The 24,515-nt window shown below is 37.3% G+C and overlaps 1 protein-coding gene across 2 annotated transcripts in view; it reads left to right on the top strand.

Annotated features, from left to right (window-relative positions):
* The window catches only part of RPAP2 (RNA polymerase II associated protein 2), a 33,709-nt gene extending 9,629 nt beyond the window's left edge, over positions 1–24,080 (top strand). The window contains exons 10-12 of one of the 2 annotated variants that reach the window (XM_064719807.1): positions 1,150–1,230; positions 7,258–7,326; positions 22,782–24,080. In XM_064719807.1, coding sequence (XP_064575877.1) covers positions 1,150–1,230; positions 7,258–7,326; positions 22,782–22,920 — 289 coding nt within the window. In that variant the 3' untranslated portion in view covers positions 22,921–24,080. The remainder of the gene's footprint in view (positions 1–1,149; positions 1,231–7,257; positions 7,327–22,781) is intronic. The other variant, XM_064719808.1, reaches the window with a different exon arrangement.
* Positions 24,081–24,515: the final 435 nt, after the last annotated feature.

Below are 24,515 nucleotides of genomic sequence, written 5' to 3'. Positions count from 1 at the left end.
ATAAATGAGTTTGAAGGTCATCATTCTCTTGGCTTTGGTAGTGGTATTTACTTTTCTGTCATTGTAGTTTGTGTTACCTAGCCAAACTAGGCTTTGCAGAAGCCTTTTTTTTAACTTAAAACCTCACAACCAAGCCCCCCATCCCTGCCAAAATAAAAGGAAAATCCTTTCTGTTTTTCTCTACCTGCACCATGTGTGGATAGGCCACAACCATGGAATCAAACCATCCCCCAAGTGTCTTGTCTGTAAATGTCGATTTTTTTCAAATTTTCTGAGTTGATGCAGTTGTTCTGTTACAATCAAGAAATAATTTTCATTGTGATAAAGCAATAAATATGCCCAGCATCATAAGAACCCTGTGTTCAGTTTTTGTAAAATATGCAGTCTTCCAGAATACTGATGCAGTAAGTGTTATGTGCATATAAGTGCAAATCACTGGATATTCAAATACAAGAGAATTTTAACTATTTAACAAGTAAATAGAGGAAAAAGTTTAATCCTAAATGTGAAAAACAAAGGATGTTATTTCCATCATTTGGGAATCCTGACAACTAGTTAAAGAGTATGTGCAGTTTGTGCGGTCTATCCTTTTTATGCACAGATAAGTAAGGAGGAAACCTGTCTATTTCTTTCTTTTGAAATTTTCTGGTAACTATCATCTAGATTTCATCTGCCAAGCTCACAGTGGACTGACATTTCTGTTGCATCTGTGTGAGTCTGAGGTTAGCAGGTATATTATGTGTGAATACCCCATATAGATATGCAGCTTCCTTTTGTATTGTTATTTTTGAGCCAAGTAAATATAAACCTTCAAAAAATGTATAAGGCCTGTAGTTCTAATCCTCATAATTGTAAAAATACTTTTTCAGAACTGAAAGGTGAAACTAGTAAGTAGATATATGTAGAATTATATTTAAATCTCCACATTCACACAGAACTAGAGCTGCTTATTTTTAACAAGGTTGTGAAGGTGTTGGCCCAGCCAGCGCACAGGGAGAGCTGAAATGAAAACGATAGGCCTGGTCTGCTGCACAGAAGTCAATCTCTTTTCCTTTTTACTAACCTTGATAAGCTTTGGTGGAAATCCTACTTCAGAAGAAATGAGAAAGAGAGGAAAATGTATATTGACTGGTGTCTTTTGCCTTCTAGATTATCTGCAGTTTTGGGTCCTCTTCAGATTGCTTCAGGTGATGTTTACACAGAGCTAAAAAATCTTGTCAAAACTTTCAGGTGAGTATTGGTCTTTACTTAGAGATTTTTATAAATGGATGAATCAAACATGCAGTTGAATGATTTGTGATTTGGCACAGAGAGGAGGGCCCTATTGCAGATCTCCCCTTCTCTTGCTGCGTGTTCATGTAGGTAATGTCACATTCCCTGTGGACTAACAAGTCAGCCCTTTCCCTGCTCCTGACAGTGGCTAGGTCACCAGGAGTATTTGTAGATTTTTAAAAACTAGGCCAGTGGTCTCTGGAGGATGCTGGTGAGTCTTTTAAAGGTTCTGCTACCTCGTCACCTCCTATTAAGCGTGAGTTTCTGAGATCTGTCCCTTTCTTTTGCCTTGGCTTCCTGCAGCTGGGCTAAATGGCTTAAATCTGATTAATAATTTTTACCAGTAACTTCTAGAGTCAGTTGGATCTGTCTTGTTCCTGATTTCAAAGGGAAGAAGATCTAGTGGGCACTTTTCATCACCACAGGTCAGTCAGTAGGACTGAAGACAGTATTTGGAAACAGTGAGATAAAGAAGGAGGCAAAACAGAATGGTAACTTCTCTGAACATTCTTAGGTTTTCTTTGGGAGACAACTCTCATAGCCTGGGCCTAGATTGTGTCCTTCAGCCTCAAGTATGGTCAGAAAAAGAGCAATAGCAGCTGCTAGCTGTGTGTAGATTGTCACTCTTGAGAAGTCCCTCGCACATCCTCAGCCTGTATGAGGTTTACATGTATATTTTCCAAAACTCATTCATGTAGCATTTGCCACAAGGAGTCTGGGCTTTGGTGAGTAGAAACCCAGCTCTACCCAATTTCTTACAACTTACCCCGTGTCTGGAAGGATGCCACTAAAACACAGATGTCTCTCTGCAAGATTTCTTACTGTGGAAGATTCCCTCTTCCTTTCTGGTAAATGTGCATCTCATCTGTGCATGATCTCTTTTAAATAAAGACATTGATACTATTTGAATTTGTTTCTGTGATTGCAGTCTTTTAAGTTCTGACTCGCCTTTTCTCTTAACAACACCACTGAAACCAGTGAACATGTTTTTGCATATAGTGTATAGATAGCTATTATTTGAGTAAGATCTTTGTGTCTTAAAACAGTTTTATTGCTTTGCAGTTTGATAAAAGTAGAGAAACTACATTTGGTGTCTTTCAAACTACTTTTTAATGATTGATTATCTAAGAAGGCCTGGAGGTTCTCAAATTACTTTTGCTATTCAGAGACAATGGGGCATGAATATAAAGTTTTCTGTGGTTTATAGCAAATGAGACTTGAAACCAAAACAGACTTCTAAAACACCTATATGTACATGTATGTATATGCACACACACTTGTGGGTTTACAGAATAGAACCAAATCAAATTTACTTGGTCTTTAACCCAATTCCTGGTTCGTGCAACAGTAGTTCATCATAATTTAAAGGTCTCCTCTAATCTGTTTTGATCTCTTAGATAACACTTTGTGAGTTTATTTTTTGTATCATTTTTGTTAGGAAGTAAGTTGAAGGTTATGGTAGCAACTTCTTGGGGTTCTCTTACTGTGAAGATTCCAGATCAGCTGCTTAGAAATTCAGGAATCTGGGTGGGGGGTGGTTAAAGACATTTGTGGGCTCTATACAAGAATTTTAAAAGCCTTCATATAATATATCTCAAAATAAATGGAGTTTTGTTGTCGCTGATAGCAAAATAATACAAAAATACAGGAAATAGGGAAGAATAAATAAAAACCTTTGGGCCCTTTTTCTGTCTTGCATTACTGATTGTTGGAACACAAGAGCTAGCTCATGGATATTTAGAGGAAAGCATAGACTTGAATCTCCAATTTGGGATGTAGGTTTATTTAATATTAGTAGTCTCTTAAGTTTTGGGTTGAGTGCTTTGGCAGGGAGATGTGGGATGAATTTTAAATGGTATTTGTATTTACAAGGTATAGAAATTCAAATGTTACTTTGTTAATGTGGTTCAAATGCTTAATGACAATGGAGGATCACTGATAAACGCTGGTGCTCTTTCCTGTTTTTTGTACTGAAGATATTTGAGGCTGAAGAGCCTGGCAAGAAGGGTAGTAGGTAAAACACATGGCTGTAGTAGAGCTTAGCTGAAGAAGGGTAAAAGAGCATGTGGTGAACTAAGCAACAACGATTTTCAGCTCCATTGGTTTTTAAAGGAACACTTGCAGTTCAGCCTCCTTTGGGCAGCATTTATTCAATCACCACTGCTAAGAAACACACTAGAGAGATCTCAAGAGACGTTTTAGAATGGTTAGAGCTCTTCCCAAACAAAGTCCCTCAGTGCCTGTAAGCTTTTGTTACGAAAACTGAGATGTCAAATAATTCTCCAGAGTGTGTAAGGGCACTTTGTTAAAAGATCCAGAGAAAATTAGCTTCTTATATATAAATTGAGGAGAAATGATTTTGAATGTATGGTTGGGTTTTTTTAAGGCATAATACTTCATTTTAAAAATAGGATTCCATCTGTATTTTATGGTTGCAAGTATTTTAATTCCCATTATGGAGCTTATCATTGACATTGAACTCTACCAATGAATCAGATGTGAGATGTGTTCAAGACTTCTTGTTACAACTCGATTTTATCATGTGTCCAAGACAGTCTTTTAGCTTTTAAGTATGTATCCTGAATATATATTCTCTGGTATATACACTTATTTATACCTATTTTACCTATTACACTTGTTAAGTGGAATTTTAAGTTCTGAGTTTCAAGTTAATCAGTGGTACTTGGTCACAGATGAAGTTCTGTGTGGAAGTAGGGGAGTATCAGGATGTTCGTGGTGTTTTCTCAAAAGAAGCCTAAGGTTGAATAGTAACTTATTTTTGCTGGCTGTAATCAAACTAAATGATATTACAGTATGTAAATATGTTGCTGTTTTCCAGGAGGTAGAAAAGCTCCCTTTTATGGTTAAATTGGTCTAGTTGAAACCTAAAGAAAAACAATATATGCTTCAGTATTTGCCTGTGCTGCCCTGGATTAGTTAAAGTCATTCATCTTCCTGCAAGTTTTGGAAAAAATACAGGTAGCTGAGATCCCCTAAAGTCACAGCTTTGCATCCTAATGCCATGAAGGCAGTTTGCAGATTTACAGAATGGACAGATCCTTGAACTGCAGCTATATATGCCCCTACCTGGGAATCTGGATGGAGGAAGCAGAGGCTGCTGTGTTTGCAAAGATGCTGGGTTTACTGTTTGTATTTACTCTGGATTCCTACAGTTCCCCTATTGAGTTCCCTTGCTTTGCAGGCTGGGCACTAGTCAGTTATCAGGAGGTCATTTGAGATGGAGTTTTTATGCATCTTACTCTTCAGTCCTTTATCCTGGAAGTTTGTGCCCCTTGGATCCAGGTGCTCAGTCAGGCTCCCTCACAGTGTGGAACCCGCGTGGTCCTGCTGGGTGGCCACGATGTGTCCTGCTGGAGGGAACACAAGACCCACAAAGCAGCAACTGAGCAACCCACACAGCTATTTGGGATCTTCCAGCTTTCCTAGCTCGTGTATCCTGCCCTGCACAGGCCAAGAAAGTGGGCACATTCCATTTTGGGAAATTGCATATTGTTTTCTTTCTCTAGGTAGGTGAGGGAGAATTTGGCCAAACTCTTTAACAGAAAAGATTTCACTGCCAAACTAAAATCACACACACAAAGTTTTGTACAGTTTCAACATTTCCACATTCTATTTTTAGGACAGAAATCTAGTGACCTCTTTCATGGATTGTTCTGAGGTAACAGTTTTGGCTAGAGGCAAGACAAAGAATTAATGAACCATTTCTACAGAGGCCCTGCAGTTCCCTGTTTTCAGAAAGCTTTGCTCTTCAGAGGCCTTGGTGTTGACACAGAGCTTGTTTGAAAGTGACTGCCCTTCCACTGCTCCTTATTATTTAAGGCTTCACACCTGTAGGTTGCTTGCTTTACTCTGATCTCTCTGAAATGTTATTTTTTCCAGCTGCACAAGTGTTTTAGGACAGGTGCTGTACTGAGGTTACTCAGTTGCAGAAGCCTGACTGTTGATGCAGTGCAGTGACTGCAGTACATCAGCAGATCCATACTGCTGTGCCCTGCTGGTTATCTGTGTCTTTTGACTGCCTCCTTCAGAAATAGCATATTGATGGCAGTGACTAGTGTTCAGACCTTGCCAATCAATACTAACATTGAATAGGAGTTAATTGACACAAATAACTGCATCTCTCAGTTTGTGTACAAGAATGACACCTTCCTGTGCTCTAATCAATAATAACCCCTTGTAAAGCATTGAAGTAAAGCTGCTTTCTCTATTTGACAGAGTTTCCCCAGGTGGCCTGGAGCTGTCTCTTTCATTATGTCTCATCATAACAGATTAACTGGAATGTTACATATGAATTGCCTGTCAAGATGATTCCATCAGGCATTTCTTGGTAGTGTTTATCACTGTCATCAGTGTTGAGTCAAGATGTTCAGCCTTTGTTTTGCCTCTTATTCTGTAGCCAGAAAAATGTAACAGTTTACCAGGTATAAATTTTGTTGCCAGCTAAATCCATTAGCTATTTCAAATAATAATTGCTAAAATGAACCTTTTAATAACAAATACAATCAGTATTTGCCAGAACTCTTGGTTCTGGTGACAATTCCTTTGTATGTAGAGCAAAATGCTGTTTTTCCTTTCATAATTGAACAAAACTCAGACTGTTGAGACACTACTTGAGTAATTATTGCTTCAGTATTGTATTTTGGTTTGAAGACTTGAAGATTTGAGGATAAAAATGGGATAATATTGCTTTGCTCATTACAGATTTATTTTATTAATTTTTTAGTATCTTTCTGAAATAGAGAAATGCAGACCGATACTATAAATGATCTTACTGATAACTACATTTTAAGGACCATTTTGAATATAATTTTAGGAAATTACTTATTAGAATTTGAATTTTAACAATGACAGCTACAAATAGTTCTCCTTTCTCAAATTTTAGTATTTTTTCTGTTTTTTTGGTTAACTATACACTTGCCCAAAGTAATTTTTTTTAAGTAATCTTACTGAGGAAGAAAACCCTGGATTTGAATTTTTTGCCAGATAGGAGCTTGCTGGAAATGAACCATCCTCAGCAGTGCCTGTAGGAGTGGCTGTGAGTGACAGGGTATCTTCATTCTGGATCTGAATTTGTACAAGGTCGTGGAAGGGAAACTGAAAGCAAGGAGGAAGCAAACATAGGGAGGCACTTGGCCCTCAGCTGATCTGTTGGATGGTTCCATATTTCTGAATGCAAATAATTCTGCTGGCTCTTTTGAGTGCCTGCTTAGCCACAGCTTCATTTTTGACTGTGACTTTTCTACGAAATTGCTTGTTTTGAATACCAAGGGTCGTGCCTAATTTGAGACAGCAATTCACAGATGAATTGTTTTAACACAGATTAGTACTTGACTTAAAGCACATCCAGTTTTTTAGGCAGTTCAGCCAAAGGAGTCAGCTGGTATCCAGTGCAGCAGCACTTGAACACCTATGTGGTTCTTTATTCACGCCTCATTTATATTTCTATGGCTCTTATATTTGCTCTGGCTGCCATTGCATAAGTTAGAATTCTGGATTTCCATTTTAAAAACAAGACTCATCAGAGAATTGTCACTGCCACCTTATAAAATTCAGTCTGTGTCCACATCAGCTTTTACAGCAAATCTGGATCTGAAGCCAACAGGAGGGAAACTAAGTGTAGGAAGGTCCATCTTTTCAGAAACTCTTGTCAGATCTGGAGAATTTCCCAGGGCTTTGAGTGAGAGCTGGGCCCTCACAGCAGCCAGAACTGTTTGTGAGCAATTTAAAAGCAATTGCTTCTGTTCAGTCTTCCCATCCCACTTTCATATAAAAAAGGGGACATTGACAATTCTGCAATTTCTCCATTAGAGGATGACAGAAACTTAAGGGCTGGTGAATAGCTCAGATACAGCTGTAACTGCTTCTTTATAACCCAGTGTATTCATGGTAGGCTTAAAATTGAGCTGTTAAAATCTGCTTACTTTTATTTTTAAATGTACTGACCTTTTAAAAATTATTTTTCAGGTTAACAAACAGAAATATTATTCACAAAATGCCTGAATGGACTCTCATTGCTATTGTTTTGTTATCTGTGTAAGTACCCTTAAATGTCAAATATTCTTATGTGCAACTGTCTTATTAGCCTATTGGAACAAGATGTAATTTTCAGGTAAAAGAAAAGAAAGATTTCATGGAAGTAACTGTGGAATCAACAGAAATATTTCTTTCATAAAAATGAACAAAATTTTCTTGAGAAAACAGAATCCTCACCGTTGCATCAAATGCTATCAATAGACAAATTTATATTAAGAAAAAAGAAGAGCTAAGCTTTAGGGGGTTTTAAAGAGGCCTTGTAGGATGAGGTAGGAGTATAATTCACCCTCTTCCATTTGCTGCTGACATACATTGTTCTGCTCTCTGACATTAGGACAAAATTACATGTATATTGTATTATTTGGATTTGGCATAACTCTTAGGCTTTTCATTTCTCATTTTGCTTCTAATTTCTTAAAAGGTTTCACTTTTATAATTAAACTCAAATTATTTCCATAAAGATATGTGTGCTTCTAAATAGGTATAAGTATTCTACCACACTTCCTTTAGAAGGGAAATCTCTTTTAGCAGCAGAATTCCTCCCAAGGAATACTAGATTCCAGTAGTTTATTTTTATGAGGATTAGCTTTGTTGGTTAAGTACCACAGTGCTTACAGTCCTCCTTAGCTTTGTTTTACTTACTGTAGAATTAAATTCTTTACAATGATTTCCCTAATGGGAAGCCTGATTGTATTACAGTGTCTTTCAGTAAACTCCTACACAGAAGCACGATCTGTAAAAGCTGTACTCATATGTATCAAGTGAGTTCCTTAATTTGTATTTTGCAAATTCATGTATTTTTCTGAAGTTAAAGACACAAACTTTGCAGTGTGTTAAAGGCACACAAATTTGTATTAAAAGGTGAACTAATGTTAAATGTTTAAGAAATCACTGGTGGTTTCACAGTGTCAGGCTCTGCCTTCCATTAGGGTTAAACCATCAACCAATCTTTGTATGTCTTGAGCTTGAATTACGAGATTGCACAAATCTTTATTTCCGAGTGTGTTCATGACTGCGCTGCTGCTTTTGGGCTTCCTGGGTCACTGGAGCCTGTGGGACAGAGAGCTGCTCAGAGCCATTCACAGGTCAGGCAGTACTGTGGGCCAGCCTCGTGGCACGCCCAGCCCTGCACGCACTTTCCTTGATCTTACTTCAGTCTGACACATTGTTCTGGCTGTGCTGTCCCAAGGAAGATGGTACCAGCAGGCATTAGAGCAGGCTTCAGCGAGCCCTGCATCTGTGTCACCCAGCCAGATACCGCTCAAATGATTCATTAAATCAGAACACAGAAAGTAACTTTACTTGAATGCCTTGGCATAAATTTTTTATCAACTATAAGAACAAATCTTTTGTCATTTTTACTATATATTCTTATGGTTGAATTGGTAATTTGTGAAACAGATCTTATGAATTTTTCAAGTAGTTTCTGTACAGCCAAGGAAATGGTGTCTCTTTTTGATCAGAAGTTAAAATATGTAGCTGGTCTCTGCATATGATGAGCTGTAAATGTTTACATAAGTAATGATTGTTTTACAGCTGCTTTAAAATGTTATACAAGTAGTAGGCAGTCCTGGTGGCAATCAGTATAAGCAGAGAACCAAGTCTCTCTTTACTTTTGCTTATTAAAGTTCTATCCCTAAAGAAATTAATTACATTTGATCACTAAAAAGAGTAAATTTTATTTATAATATTAGTGAAATCATGAATAAAACCGCTGCTGATTTCTGCTTATTGTAAGGTTCTTGCAAGGTCATGATCCTGAGATTTTTAATAACTTCTCTCAGCTGCCTCTTAGGAGAGAATGTGGAAGAATGTAGCTGGGATAGAATGAGTGTTAAGATTCCTCTAATAAGGTGATGCATCTTACATTATTTCCAGAAAGATTAAAGCAGAACATTTAATTATTTGGAAATTCTAATCAAGCTTGAGAATTTAGTGGAAGCCTGTGGACTAGAACTAGAATTTAGTGGAAGCCTAGGACTGTGCAGGGAAAGGGTACTGAGGATGGGGACAGCCCCTCACAGATTCTCACTCAGGCCCTTTCTCACTTCATACAGTCTGCCAAGGAACTTGTCATATATTACTAATAATTTTCAGAAAAAGAACTGCACCCTATTTAAGTCTTCTCCCTTAGTTGTACTGAGACATTATGCACATTTTAGCACATCTACTGTTAATTAGATCATACAGTTGTGTGGGACCTGAGTCAGAGGGGGTCTTTGGTAGCTTCAGCCACACTTTCACATTTATTCACAGGTCTTGTCCTGGTTTCAGACATAGGTATGACATATCATATTTCTGTTGCTTCCACAACCATTTCACTGCTAACACTACCCAGTAAAGCTGCATAAGCAGCACCCTGGTAGAGGGTAATGCTTGCTCTTCCCAGGTGGGTGCCACACCATGCTACAGCTGCCCCAGGGTGCAGGGATTGCAAGAAGGCAGAGTGAGCATGAGTTTCAAGGTATACCTCAAAAAAATCTAAGACTTCAGGTATTTTCTGTTTTGTATTAAAGGGGGCACAGTTGTTTTGTTTCAAGTAGCAACTGTTGGACTTCGCTTGCACCCTATTTTGTGCATCAGTGTTGTGGCTCACCACTTCCTTCTCAAACATATATGGCTAGTGTGTGCTGAGGACTTGGTGTTCTTGACTTCACAGAGCACTTTCAGAGTGCCCCAACCCTTTTTGTGGTGAGGTACTGGACAGAATAACTGTTAGCATTATGGCTGTATTGAATTCCAGTGTGTTATGGCATGGTCGTGCTCTCCTCTCTTTGTTTGAGTGTGCGTATTAACTCTTTGGAGGATACAGCATGATGGATATCAGTAATGCCTAGTTTTGGTGCTTGAATTAGACCCTAGGCATACTTCATAGTCTGCATGTCTTTGAAAAGCTGCTGAAAGTACTTATGTGCCCTTGAGTCTTCTGATTCTACTGAAAGAAACCTGGGCTTCTCATTCATTGAAATAAAGTGCCTGGAACTGGACAGTGTGACATGTCTCAAAGTATAAAATGTTGGCAATTTCAGTAGTGGAGTATTTCATGTTCCTAGGGAACAGTTGTTTTTATTCAATCAAATTATTGTATAAAATATGAACACAGCCAGTCTCTGCCTTTATTGAAAATCTAGCCTGAGGCACTCCTATGAGTATGGCACATTCAGCAATGCTGAATCGACCTTGTTAGAGTACACTTTGACAGCCAGAGCTTTATGTTCAAACAGTGGTATTCATGCCTGTCGTGGAGTGGGTGACTCTTAAAAATTATCTGTACATCAAATTTTTTACTTATTTGTAATCTGTAGTAATTGGTTGATTGGTTGATTTTGGTCTCTTCCTGTTACATCATTTAGTATGTTAAATAGAATTTTTTGTTCTCGTAATAGCTGCTTTATAATTTATTGTAAACTAGAATGCAGAAGTTGCATCTTTTTCTGCCAAAGAACTTGTTAAGGTACCAAATGAAGCAGATAAATAGATATAAATACAGTGGTTCAAGAAAGAATGGAGAAAGCAGTGGGAGGATTGGTTGCTATACAAGCATGGGCACTTTCTGTTTTTAGTGTATACCCCTGGCACAGACTAATGGAAAGCTTTCAAGATATTTTCAGGAAATGTCTGCTTTCATCTTACTTATCTGAGCTGGCTGGTTCCAGTGAACTGTGGTCAGCTTCATCTGCAAAGCCTATGCAAGAGGTTCCCCGCTAAAAGCTTTGAAGCATTTCAAAATGGTCTGGGATTAGTTTATAAGCATTGGGCTGCAGTATTTAAACAAACTCAAAATGACCATGATCACTAAACAAAAGCAGTCATTATATGTGTGCAGCCACTTTAGATAAATGTGTCATGTGGAGATGTACTCTAGAGGTTTACTCTCTTGGAGATAACAGTTCAGAAACTGGAGAATCTTGGGTTCGAGTATGTGTTTTTACTCCTCTGCACACGAGAGCACATCTATTGCTCAGCACTGACATTTCTAAATCATTTTAAGAGGAATTTAGATGTTTCTGATATCACTACTCTAATCTAAAACTGTGTGAATGTTTGAAATGTATTAATCTAATGTACAAATTCATGTAGGATATGAATCAGACTTGCAGAGTGACTCTTTCCTACAGAAACCCCATACAAGTCAGCTGGATGATATTTTATATAGCATGATGGAAGTTTGGTTCCAGGTTTCAGCTGAGAAAAATCATTCATCATTAACCTAGAAATAGAATTGTTTTCCATTTCAAAACAGAGCTGAGTTTGCAGGACCAAGAATCCAAAGAGTTTTTATGAAAGCATTTGAAGGTGGTTATAGTGTTGTGTTTATCTGTAGAGTTATATTATTGTGTGAAATAGAGGAGAAGCAACTTTGTCTTAATGCATTAAAAAATATCTTCTTCCCTTTTTCTCTTAATTTTAGGCTGTCATTTGATAAGTGTAAATTCAAATAGATTTTCTGTTAAGCAGTTCTTAAGTCTTTTAAGCAGTTATTTCTATTAAGCTTGCTTAGTTATCAGCAATTTCTAAGCAAACTTGAAGTTGCTTATTTAGCATATTGTGGACATGATCAGTATTATCTTATTTCTTTCTGGCATGTTCCAGTATTATTTAGGAAACATACACATGAGGGATTTCAGTGTTGTTAATTGGGATATTATTCAGTGCCAACTTTAAAATTCATTAAATATCTTCCCCTTTCATAAGGGAGAAAATAGAAGAAACCTTAACAGTTTCCAAGAAGGTGTTTGTCCTGGAGCAAAAAACCCCCACTGTTGCTGCAGTGATGTTCTGCAGGAAGTGACGCTGAATTTCATCACAGCCCATACAGCTGCAGGCTGGTGTTCTCATGGGCAGCCTTCTAAATGGGACACTTGGATGTGCTGTGTAACTTTGGTGTGTGCCCAGCACAATCTCTCTGAGCCCGGGATAATCAGTTCTCTGTTCAGTGCTGGCGCTTGGCTTCCTCAGCAGGAGCGGAGCCCCGGCACCCGCAGTGCCCTGGGCTCTGCTGCGTGGGGTGAGGAGGGAGGCTCAGAACTGCCAGCTCTGCACCTGCCCCCTCTGCTGCCCAGTGCCCCCAGCAGGGCCATGGCTGCCTGCCAGGTGTCATGGAAATCCCTCCAAGAGATAGAAATCTGCATGTTCCCAGCAGCTGTATGTGTGGGCATTCAGAGTGACATCATGTGCTTCACCCTACCTAAGGACCCAACTGTCTATGTCATTTGGGGGAAATAGATGCAATTTATTTTTCATATCAATAATGTTATATTGGAGAACATTAGTGGTGCTATAATATTCCACAGTGGTGAGGAATAAACTAAAAATTACAGACACATGAAAATTTGAAGGTGATAGGAGAAGATTAACTTAGAGAGGAGCCTAATTATTTTTATGTGATAATTGATAGTGGCCAGTACTCTGGTGGGGACCTGGTTTTGTGTCCTGATACTGCAGGAATCAAATGCAAAGGCAGTTTGTACTTCTCATTACTTCTCACATTACTTCTTGAGATACAAAACCATTCTGACACCCAGTGGCACTCATCCAGTCTGGCAGTTATGTTCTGAAGTGAGATGTTAGCAGGCAAAAATGTATAGCATTTTCTGAAATGTTTTCCTCTCATATATATGAAAACAGAAAAGCTTCTTTTGGGAAGGCAGGAAGGAAGGAAGGAAATGCAGATCACCCAAAGATGATGTATAAGTGTGGGCTATGATAAAGCTCTCAGCATTTACAGGCAATCCAAGCCAGTGTACTTAGCATCAGGGCAGGTGGCTCTTTATACACGTGTATAATTAAAATAAATACTGGGGATAAGAAGACTGCAGCCAGCCAATTAACCAGAATGTTGTGTAAGTAAACAAAATCATATCTTCATAAAATTTTGCCTGCACAATAAAAAGAATCTAGAACAATCATGTCTGCAGCAGTACATGATCTCTTCCCATTCCTCCCCACCAGGAAAAGTGTGCTTTAATTGGCTGGTAGTAACCATAACCAACCAGCACATGGAGGTTTATTGCAGAAACTGCAAAGTGTATCTGTGTAATTGCATACTACAGGTGCAAAACCAGCGTTGGTGCTAAAGGTGCAGATGCTTGGGTGTTTAGAGGCTTGTTTCATTTTAGAGCATGTTTCATTTTGATGTATATCACACTTACACCCTGTGTTCCACAGAAATGCACATTTAGCACTCTCATCCACCCTCTGTCCATCTAAACATGTTAAGACACTGAATAGATCTAATTCATCATAAAACTCAGTATTTCTGAGATGAGGTACTAGGGTTTTTAAAAAGTTAAGGAATAGTTGAGATTTATCTGGCTCTTCATATTCATTCCAAATCTCACCTCGTATTCTGCTGGTTTTAGGCCAGTGTTCAGTTCAGTGGACTTTCACAAATCAGTGTTAACAGTGCTTTTCTGCTGTAGAGCTGGTAAGATGGAGATTAAGGGTAGAAAAGTGATTTACTGGAGATCATCAGGCCGATAGTAGACTAGGAAATTAAACAAGCAGGAAAAGGGTTTGGGGGTTTTCGGTTTTGGGTTGTTTGTTTTTTAAACCTGCTGTGTTATTTCTGGGAAAACATGCTTAAGAATCCTTAGCTTTCAGGGATTTCTAAGAATCTCAGTTTGAGAGGTCCGAAACCACACTGGCATTTCTTTTCAAACTGGGAAAGGCAAGTAGAAGAGTGTTGAGGTTGCTCTGTTTAACTTCTGAATAAAAAACATTTGGACACAGTGTAAGCAAGGCTATTCCTAGCATGTCTCTTTACTCAGCTGCATTATTACAGGTGTTTGATCTGTATACTGGACTGTAATCAAGTTACAATGTTAAAAAGTTGTGAAACTAAGCTATGATCAATTTTATGGTCATCGTTTCCCTAGTAACTGAGCACAGGTGAGTACATTTTATAAAGTCAAGTATTGGCATTATTTACCTAAGCATATTGCATTGTAGCTGTTTTAACTTACTGCAAGTCAGTATATTTTATTCTGTCTTTTTTGAATTTTTTTCCAACTTACATATCACTAAGGTAATGAATTTATAGGAATATCCATATGTAGAATAATGAAGGGCAAAAATGGAGATATATATAGAGATAGATATAAAACAGTGTTTAATTGATACATAAAATGTATCAGATTTTAATATAAAGGCATATTTTAGATATGAAATTGTTCCACTTTATGTGCACAATAGTTCACACAAAGTTTGTGTATTTTACAAAGTACTTAAGAGGTTCAGGTTCTCAAAAGCTTACATTTTGGCATTCTTTAATCTGAGATTTACACCTGTGCTTAATGTCTTGTAGCTAGGTAATCCAGATATTTCAGTGGCATAGATTCCAGTATTTGAGGTGTCACAGGAACACCTTGTGGAACATAAAAAGGAAAAGAAGACTGAAAAAGATGAGAGGATCAATTTTAAAATAGATTTTAAATGTACTAAATTTTAAACTTTTACTAAGTTAAAGAAGAGGGGGAAATGGGAATAAATGATCAAACTGAGAAGTACCTTTGATCTGTCAGCTGGTTAGCAGGAAACAGGCTTCAAATAAATGGAGCTCTTTAAACAAAGCCTGTCCTTGAAATGTGTACATAAGAAACTTAGATTTGTTAAGGAGAAACAGCTGATAGTGATTTCTTCTGGGTTCATATTGAGAATCTTGTTTTGCCTTGGTATTACACTGATAAGTAAGCTAAATTAAAAGTTTGTGGAACAAATCCCTGTATGAATGCTGGGGCTTTAAATGGCACACAGTGCTATAGAGGTTCTAATGCTCTGTGTCTGTGAGCTAATGTTGGACTCATCTTTGGAATACAGTAATGTAGATGTGTACCATGCTCCATTTGTTTTTGAGGAAATCATCCTGCAGTCATACCTGTTGTACAAAATAGTGAAACAAAGTCTGATCCACTACACTTTGTAGAAGAGAACTCTGGATAAGAAACTGTAGATGTTATTGAGCTGGTTTTAGTGCTTCCTTAGTCTTGCCTGGCTCAAGGTCTTTCTAATCCACTGTTAATGAAATCTGGAAGTGCTGTTTTGCATATAATTGCCAAAGTGCTTGGTTTTTGCCAGGCCTATATGATATTTGTATTGATGGCAAATGGTAGTCATTTAAAAATGACTTAGTCCTTGAAAATAGTGTTCTTAAATGTCATTATAACAAGAGGCAAATAAAACCATTCCATATTATTATTGTGGCTTTAAAGGAGTCATGGGTCCTGGAATTTTTGTCACTTCCGTTGTTATTAGCAAAATATTTCCAGAGTATTGGCTGTCAACTTTCTCATTAGACAGTACTAGACAAGTACTGAGTTTTTTCCTTTTCTGTGCAACATTAATTACTATTAAATTTTTTCATTGCAGGATCTTTGTAGTTATACAGCTGTTTGTTATAAATAACAGCTAGCAGCTGATGGAATGATTCTTTACTTTCAAGGGAGAGAAAGAAAGTGGCATAAACAATGCATCCTGATATTCATGTGAATTGTTTGTTTGTTAGGTTAAAAAAAAAACCAAAATTCCAGAACATTTGCATTTTCTTAAATCCATTTTAAATTAACAATTTCTGTACCTGATAAGGTAGCTCTAAGTCTATGGCCTCAACTCTTCTCTCCTGCGTAGTTTAGTTAAAACATTTAAATGCCTTCCAGAAATTTCCATATGCAGCTTACTGGAAAAACAGCAGTTGAACTCTGATACGCAGGGAAAGACAAGAAATGACTGCTGATATGGAATGTTAGAGTGAGCCTGCAGAGTATTTTGCAAATGTCCCCTGGGCTCCCCAAGCCCTTGTGAGGAGAGCAGGGTGTGCCATGAGGGAGCTGTGCTGCACAGCCTGTGCCCCTTGGGGCTGCTGCACCTTCAGCTGCTGCACCTTCAGCTGTGCCCCAGCCCCTTCTCCCAATTGCCAGTTCCCTGTTTGGACAAAAACAACTCATTGGGGGAAGAGGGTGGGGGTAAGAAGGAAAGAGAGAAAAGCAGATCCATTGTCTTTTTTTTCAGTTGATAGCAAACACTTCCATGAAATGCTTAGCTAACCCCTGGTGCTGTAGAAAGGCTTTCCTTTTACTGTTAGTCATAGCCATCCACTCATATCTGGCTACACCACACATGAAATGTTGGCCCCATTAAAAAGGAGTGGAAGTTGACTTGTGTCTGGACAACAACTACGTGAAAAGTTGTGTGGAAAGTGAACTTTACATGAAGAAAAAATATATTTGCATATAGTTATATATATAACTATATATATAAACATGTATCAAAGAACATATTTATTGAAGAAACTTGTAGAAGCTGCATAGGAAAAAATGAAGGTAGTGGCAAAAATTAACAAACCTAACTTTGGAATGAACCTTAATTTTTGCTGTATACTTGGATTATATAGGAATTCCAGCCATTGATTTTGAATCACTGTTGGTAGCATTGATTTAAATGCAGTGGACAAAAATTTTAAAGCATGAATAATTTAGTTTCTGTTGCCATCAGAGGATTAAAGTGCCTGTGCTGGATTCTGTGGACAAGTACACAATAATGAAAGGAAGTTAAATAATAAATAAAACATAAGTTGCACTTCAGTTACAAAATTCTTGTCTTTATGATGAGAAAAGGATCTTCAGGCTATATTTAAAACTAGACGAGAAGTGGCTTTTTTATCTAAGTAAGAAAATTGCCTGTTTATTTCTGCCAGTTATTGCTGTTCAATGCTGCGGGCTTTAGAGTGTTTTATCTTTTATTAAGAAATTATAATCCAAAAATATACTAGGGGAGATTACAGAAAGCTGCCCCTGAATGCCAGTTTCCTCTTTGACTGATTGGATATGGTAACAAAACTAGAGACCACTTTAATTGCAGAGTTGCAAGTGACACTGACATCATAATTACTTTTTTCCAGTACTAGTGTAGTTTAATTTAAAAGAGTCAATTCCAAAAATACATCTAAATACTTTTGCATCTTGTTTGTAAGTTAGATGCTTCAAGTTCAAGATTGTCTGTCAAATATTAATGTGTTCTAATGGAAATTGCTCACTCTGGAGACAGCCTTTTGCTTTTAAGGGTTTGGGTTTTTTTAATGCTGAGTTTTTTAAATCATGCTTGAGCTAAAGTTATAAGAAACAAGTGAGGGTTTGGGGTTATTTCACTGAAACTGCAAACAACAGCTAAATTACGTAAGTTGAGGCAGTCATATTTTCTAATTTCTGAGCATACGTTTAAACATAGTAATTAAGTGTAACCACTTAATTACACCAAAGTTAATAATTTTTTTAAGGTCCCTGGTGTTCCATCTTTATCTTACAGCTAGACTCATGTAGTGCTTCAGCTTTCTGATCAATACTAACTTTGGCCTGATGGATGCACCAGGCTTTGGGATTTAAGATACTTTACTAACAAATTGCAGTCCCTAGACAAGTGTACTGTATCTAGTGAGATACTGAAAGTGAGAGATTCTACCTGAAATTAAGCAAGCAGCCAAGGTATTGTGAAGAACATGCAAAATTACAATGATAGCTTCAATTTCCTCTGCCCAGATGTCTGAGTGCCTTTGGGTGGGGATTCATGGAATGGATAAATGCAGCAAGCATTGGAGTTTACCCCATCAGCTGAAGCACTGGTATAAGTGATTGATACGTGCAGCACTACAGCTGCATGTACAGGCAGATGGTCTGTGGGCTGCAATGCACATCAATTCACTGAGTTTTATTGCTGATGTGTAACACTTGTTGGATTGAGTCAGTCTAGCCTGTTGTCTTAAACAAAACAGTTGCTTTTGTTTGATCAATTGTGTTGGAGACTTCCTTAAAAGGAACATAACTAAAATGGAATCTAAACGTGTGTTCTATAAAACTGCTATATTAAAAGAAAGGCATTTCTGATTAGTAACATTTTTATTGCATTGCTACACCCATCTGATCTGTAACTTAAGAGTAGTGCAAATATATTTGGAGTGTTAAAAAAAAAAAAACACAAAACCAAAACACCCAGCACTTGTGTGTTGATGCAGTGGAACCCATTAGAATGGCATGGCTATAGCAGGAGCAAGAGTCTACTGGTCAGAGATTTGCTGGCACCCTTGTAGCACATATGCTGTGTCTGTGTCTGTGGTTTTATTGGGGAAAGGGGGAAAATGCTGCCTGTAGTGCTGCCAGCTCTTGCTTTATTTCTGTGTTCTGAAACAAGTGTTAAGGAAACTTTTGTGGTTATTCATTAGTTCAGTTCCATCATTCTGACAGAAAACTAGTTATCAATGATCCTGGTTATGATGATCTTAAAAAATAAAGCTACTAAAAACAAAAGGTAGAAAGAAACAGAGAATAAAAAAACCCAACCCTTACGTTGTGGTGGTTATGTTAAGAGTCTTATTCACAGTGCTTCAATACCTGTAACTGGCAAAAAGACAACTTATTTTCCAAAGCTTACTCTGGAAAGAGAGTAGTGCTTGCCTGTTCCATCATTCTCTTTATACTTCTGTTCCTATTCAAATTCCAAGCAGGTCAAACAACATAAAGAACTTTAAAAAATGTGTTTGGATCCATAGCTTCTGCCACAACCAGTGGCTTTTACTTTTTCAAGCTTCTAACACTGAAAAAAAAAATTAGGAAGACTGGCAATGCTTACACTTTTCTAGGAGGAGCTTATTGTTAGTCTTCTGAGAATTAACATATGGCTTTTCATCATGAGTACATAAGTGCTTTCCATGATATTGGAGCAATTTATGTGCACTCAAAGTCTCAACAATTTATGTATAATTTCAAGTGACCAATTTTGAGGAGCAGAAAGGAACCTGACTCTTATGTGGTTGTGTTTTTACCCCTCTTTTCAGGTGTCTGTTTCAAAGAGCTGTAACTGACTGGTAATACTGTGGTGGCTTTGAAAATTTTTAACGTTTTCAAAGGGAATCACAAAATTCATCTTAAACAGAAAGTCCAGAAAGCTTTCCCTGAGATCCAGTAGCAGGGGGAAGGATGGTACTGGACAATTGGTTTGGGTTTTTAGGAAGAATATTCATACCCCTGGATAGGAAATGCCAATTAATGCTTTAAATTACATAAACGTTTGCTCTTTTCTGGATGTATTCAGCTGTCTTCATTAAGGTACGCATAGATCTATGAACAAGATGCACATGCTACTGTATTAATTAATGAAACTTATCCCTAAAAATAATTGAGGTTTGACTCCTAGATATACTTGCCAAATGTTTCTGTAAGGCACCTGATTCATAGAAAGCTTGGGTCTTAAGCTGAAGCACTGAAACTATGTAAACATTTTGTGGTAGCCAGATGTCCATTAATTGCTTGATAATAATTGATTATCCTTCACATGAATTTCACCTTAGTGGGGTTTTTTTCTTGTACATGTAACATATGTGGAATAGCCAGCAAATACAAATTTTATCAATCAGATAGAGTTTGACATTTCTAACACTTTTTAAACGTTACAAATGCCTGTTTACCATATGGTGTAAGTGGGTGTGCAGGAAACGACACTCTCATCAAGTCTGATATGCTACTTTTCCATGGTATGAGCATGAACATTTCCTTTTAGTAGCTCTTGCTGAAAGCAGGCCTTTGAAGAATGGGTGTAATTGGTAATTTGTAAATGGTAATTTTGGACTGTAACATTTACATTGTGTACTTCTGTAGGTGGTTGTTTTAAAATCAATTAATCCTTTAGCTTTTGTTATTTTTATTTGACTTCATTCATAAAAGTTTGTTCCAGATTAATGCTGCAACATGTGAAAAGGGCAACAGAAAAGCAAAATTTGTATTTTCTTTCCACTGGTCCACTAGCCAGTTCTTATTATTGTGGTCCCAAGTATCCTATTTCCTGTTTATGTTCTACATCTGTAGAAGATGCTGCAGACTTTCAAGGGAATTCTACAATCTTTGAACTGAAATCCTGTGTGTCATTAAATTGAATTAGTCATCACAGTTTCTTGAGAGATAAGATCATTGTAATTTTCTGTGACTTGAAGATACTGATCCCAAATGCTGTTCTGGCTTGTTTGCATACAATTAAGGTTTAATTCAGTTAAGCAGTCCATCAATACTCTCTTGGGCAAATATACATTGGAGCAGTGTTACTTAGAGCATGTAACTTACCACTCCATGCAAACCAGCAACTTCTGCTTGCGCCTTTCCCAGACAAAAGCTTCTGCTTCTGCTGCAGCAGCCACCTGAAACTAGAAAAGTACTAGATGGTAACTGCTTTTCAAATGACAAGTTAAAGCATCATTTAAAGGTCAAAAGGGCACAGTTTTCCAAGAGAAAAGTCTTTGTACATAGATTTATAAATCTTTAACGTTGCCCCATCAAGATGCAACTTTTAACTAATTGCTACAAACTTGTATGTGCCTCTGTGAAGTGACTTGTTGATTTAGTCTCTTGCTTATCAGATAACCAGTAGCTTAATTAATTTTAAAACAAAGTTTAGATAAGGAAAAAAAACTGATCCATGTCTAAAACTTTTTTTAACTTCCATTTCTCAATATTTAATACCTGGCAACTTCTCTGAAAATAGCAATACCTTTTTCAAACAGGGTCTGACATTTAAAACATGCTTGTAATTCATGAAACTATGTACTATCACCAAATGCAGTTCCAAAAGAAAAAAAAAAAGCATATGAGCTTCATGGTAATAAACTTTTTGGTTTTAGAGTAATCCTTAAAACTGCGCAAGCTTTCTGCTGTTTTTGAAAAATAATGTCCTTGTTAATATCTTTAGCCTATGGCAGGACTAAGAAAATTCAAGTAAAAAATGCACGTAAATCTTCATCATGGCCAGGAGAGTAGTTTTCAGGGCTACAGCTACCTCGAACCAGCACTCAGGAAGTCATGACTGTTTCTGCCAGCAGTGTTTTTCATATACAACCTGCATCATTCTGAGAAGGGTGACTTGAAGACAGGCAGAAATGCATGTCCTGTCTCCCTGCCGCCATCTCCAGCCTAACTCTGCAGCGGTCCGTGCGATCCTCTATGGGCGCTGCTGTGTCCCCGTGCAAACGCAGCCTCCTGCCGGCCTGCCCTGGCCAGGGCCGCTCTGGTTCACCAGGCCGGGCAGCGACCCCAGCGCCTCCCCCAGGACAGAAACAGCTCAGTCCCATTGCAAACCCAGCGGCCTCAGGCCAAAGTCGCAAACTCCGCTCTGAATACTTCTCTTTTATATATTTATAGCAGAGTTTATGCAGAAGTCATTTCTTTCCGCACCTTGCCCTGACTTTCAGCACCTCTGAAAATCCTTCTCACCAAGTGTCAGAGTTTAAGAGCTGAACCGTTCAGCTAATGTACACACTGAAATGCAATCCACAAAGAAATGGGAAGTAATTTTAACACATTCAAAGTTAAATATTTTTTCATTCATTTTGTTGGTAAATTTATTTTTTTATTAAGGCTTTCTTATTTACTGTGTCTTGTAAGGTCCTTTCTTTGTGTTTTATCACTCTTTTTGCTTAATTTAAAAGAATTTCTTTCTCTCATATGCACTTTTTTTAAGTGGAGGTGGTCTTAATACCAGTGACTGCAGGGAGATTGATCTCAGTTGTTACTCACTTGAAGACTTCCTGAGCTGGGAAGTTTTCAGGAAGCTGCAGACTGTCTTGAATTTCTTATTAAAAGTTGCACAAATGTGTTCTAAAATAACTCTTTTGTGTATGGTGTCAATGGCACTGTTTATTTACAGTATTTGGGACAAAGTAACTGTTGCTGGGATAGGAGTTCTTGTTAAGTGATCTTGTCAGTAATCTTTGGTGTTACAGTTTCTTAACATTCAGCATAAGCTTTAATACTTGATTTTGTTCATTAAAGATTTTAATATTTGGGCTTAGGAAGTAGATTCAGCTATTACTACCTTTGCAATATTTGGCAATAGAATTAGAAGAAAAAGGAAGGACTTCAGGATAAAAATACATTCAGATAAATTAAAGGGTAAATAGGAACAAACAGTTCAGTATTTCAGCTCATCTGCATATAGATATTATATATGTAGGTGATCTGCATAGTGGTAGCTCCTTCCAAACTGAGGAATTTTATATCCCTTTTATATTTTAGTCATATGAAGAAGTATATAACTTTCACTGTGTGACTGTTTATGAGCTTTTGGGTAAAGAAATAAATAATGACAGGGATCCTTCCTTTTATATGTCTAATTGTACATTCTGCACTTTGTTTATTTTGACATCTGTGTACATTATATAACCTCTATGTACAATTAATTAGAGGCATACAAACTACTCTCATTTTTTCCAATTAGATTTTTTATTTACTACATACTAATAAATCATATTTTGGTACAGCTCATATTGTATATCATACATACAGTCTACTATATAGTGTAATTAATCAAATGTGACATTATAAACTGCTTTTCTTCAATACAGTTTGAACTCACAAGCTTTGCTTTCTAACATCTGCCACTCAAAAGTTGCTTTACTGTATGAAATATGTTTGGGTTTTTTCCAGATTGTCACAAACAACTCCACTTTTCAAGAATACTCAGACAAGCCCAATGTACACACAGTTCCTGACCACATTACTGGAAGAGCTGCATTTCAAAAATGAAGATCTGGAAAGTTTAACAAGAATATTTAGAATGGACTGACAACTTGAATGGTCAGTCAACTTCAAGCTACTTTGTGTGTCTTAAAACCAAGCTGGTTAACCACAGGTTTAATGTTCAGCATTTTGTAAGTATGTACAGTAACTACAGATTGTATCAGCTGGAGCAGAAAATGTGTGAAGCACATTTTAAAGTAAAGAAATATGTTTGGTATGGAAATGAGTGTCATCATTTTGTCACTTACAATAAAATGTAAATAATTTCCAGTAAATGCCAGCTACTTACTTGTCACACTTATCTTTTGATAATGTATGGTTGGTTTACTGCAATTTTGAGGAATTTTTACTACCACAGTTTATTAAAAAAAAATAATTCTGTGTGGCTACAATGGCTAAGACTCAGCAGGTTTTTTTTAATTATTACAATGGAATTGTTATGTTCCAATTTGTGATATGAAATTAAGAGCTGCGTATTTTTTGCATGATGTTGAGATTACATTTTCCATTCCAGGTAGGCCAAAAAATTTAAGAGCAAATACCTTATGTTGATCATACTGAACTGATTTAATGAATATAGATTATGATATCATTACTGATCTCACTCCTTTGTTCCCCACTGAATAACATGATCATCTTAGCATCTCCTACTACCTGAAATAGTTGCACAGAGAACAAAAGAACACCTTCAGTTGTTTGAACTTTTTAAAATGAAAAATGAAATTTAGTATGAATTGTAGTACTTGCATTTCTGCTTTTTCATTTCCTTCCTACGGGTAAGAATTTTGCAGTCTTGCGAAGAAGCTGACTAACCACAGTTGTTCAAGGTATGAAGACAAGTTAAAATATGGATCATCTGAAAAGTGCTTAAAAGCAGTAGAAAGGAATTTGGATTGGTTTGGTCTTTCTTGGTTTGGGAACTTTCAGTCAAAGTTTGTCTACAGGCGTCAGGGAAAGAGGAGGAAAAGCATGTGAGGCTCCGATGGTAAGAGCAGTGCTGCTGACGTTTTTCCAGTTGCCCTCGTGCATGGAGCAGGAACCTTTAGGAATGATGACTACAGTACACAAATGTGTCTGATCCATAGCCTGTTTGTCTTGCTACTTCTAAGAAAAGGGGTGGTCTTTGAACTTGTGTAAAAGTTCTTTTTAAACAGACTCTAGTTGTTACTAATTTGGACTTCCTAAATATATTTTAATAACTAAAAATGCTTTGCTTGCAGTAGTCATTTCATTTCAGAGAGTTATTTAGGCTGAGTATGTTTGGAATAGCTTCTGTCACTAAGTGATTATAAATGGCGCCTTAAAACTATCCACTAATATTCTTAATGATTCCATGTTTTATTGCATAGTTCTCAGTTCATAGGAGACTGTATTTTGAGAGACTTGAGAAGAAAGTTGTAACTGACAGTGCTTAGTCTGCAGCAAATGCCAGCTCTAGGTAAGGCTGACACAAGCCTTACCAGGGCTGCTACACATTCACTCCATTTAAAAAACCAAAGTTTATTCCTTTGGTTTGCTTCTGTAATTGGACACCAGAAAGGAACTCTAGACTTAAGTAGTTCACTGCTGTGTAGTTCCTTCATGATAATCAGAGTAAATATGTCTAGATTCCCCCAACACACAGAAACTCATGCAGCTTTG

This window comes from Zonotrichia leucophrys, chromosome 8 (assembly GCF_028769735.1).
Source record: "Zonotrichia leucophrys gambelii isolate GWCS_2022_RI chromosome 8, RI_Zleu_2.0, whole genome shotgun sequence".
Classification (NCBI taxonomy): domain Eukaryota; kingdom Metazoa; phylum Chordata; class Aves; order Passeriformes; family Passerellidae; genus Zonotrichia; species Zonotrichia leucophrys.
The sequence above is the reverse complement of the archived record's forward strand: the minus strand, read 5'-3'. Positions and strand labels throughout refer to the sequence as shown.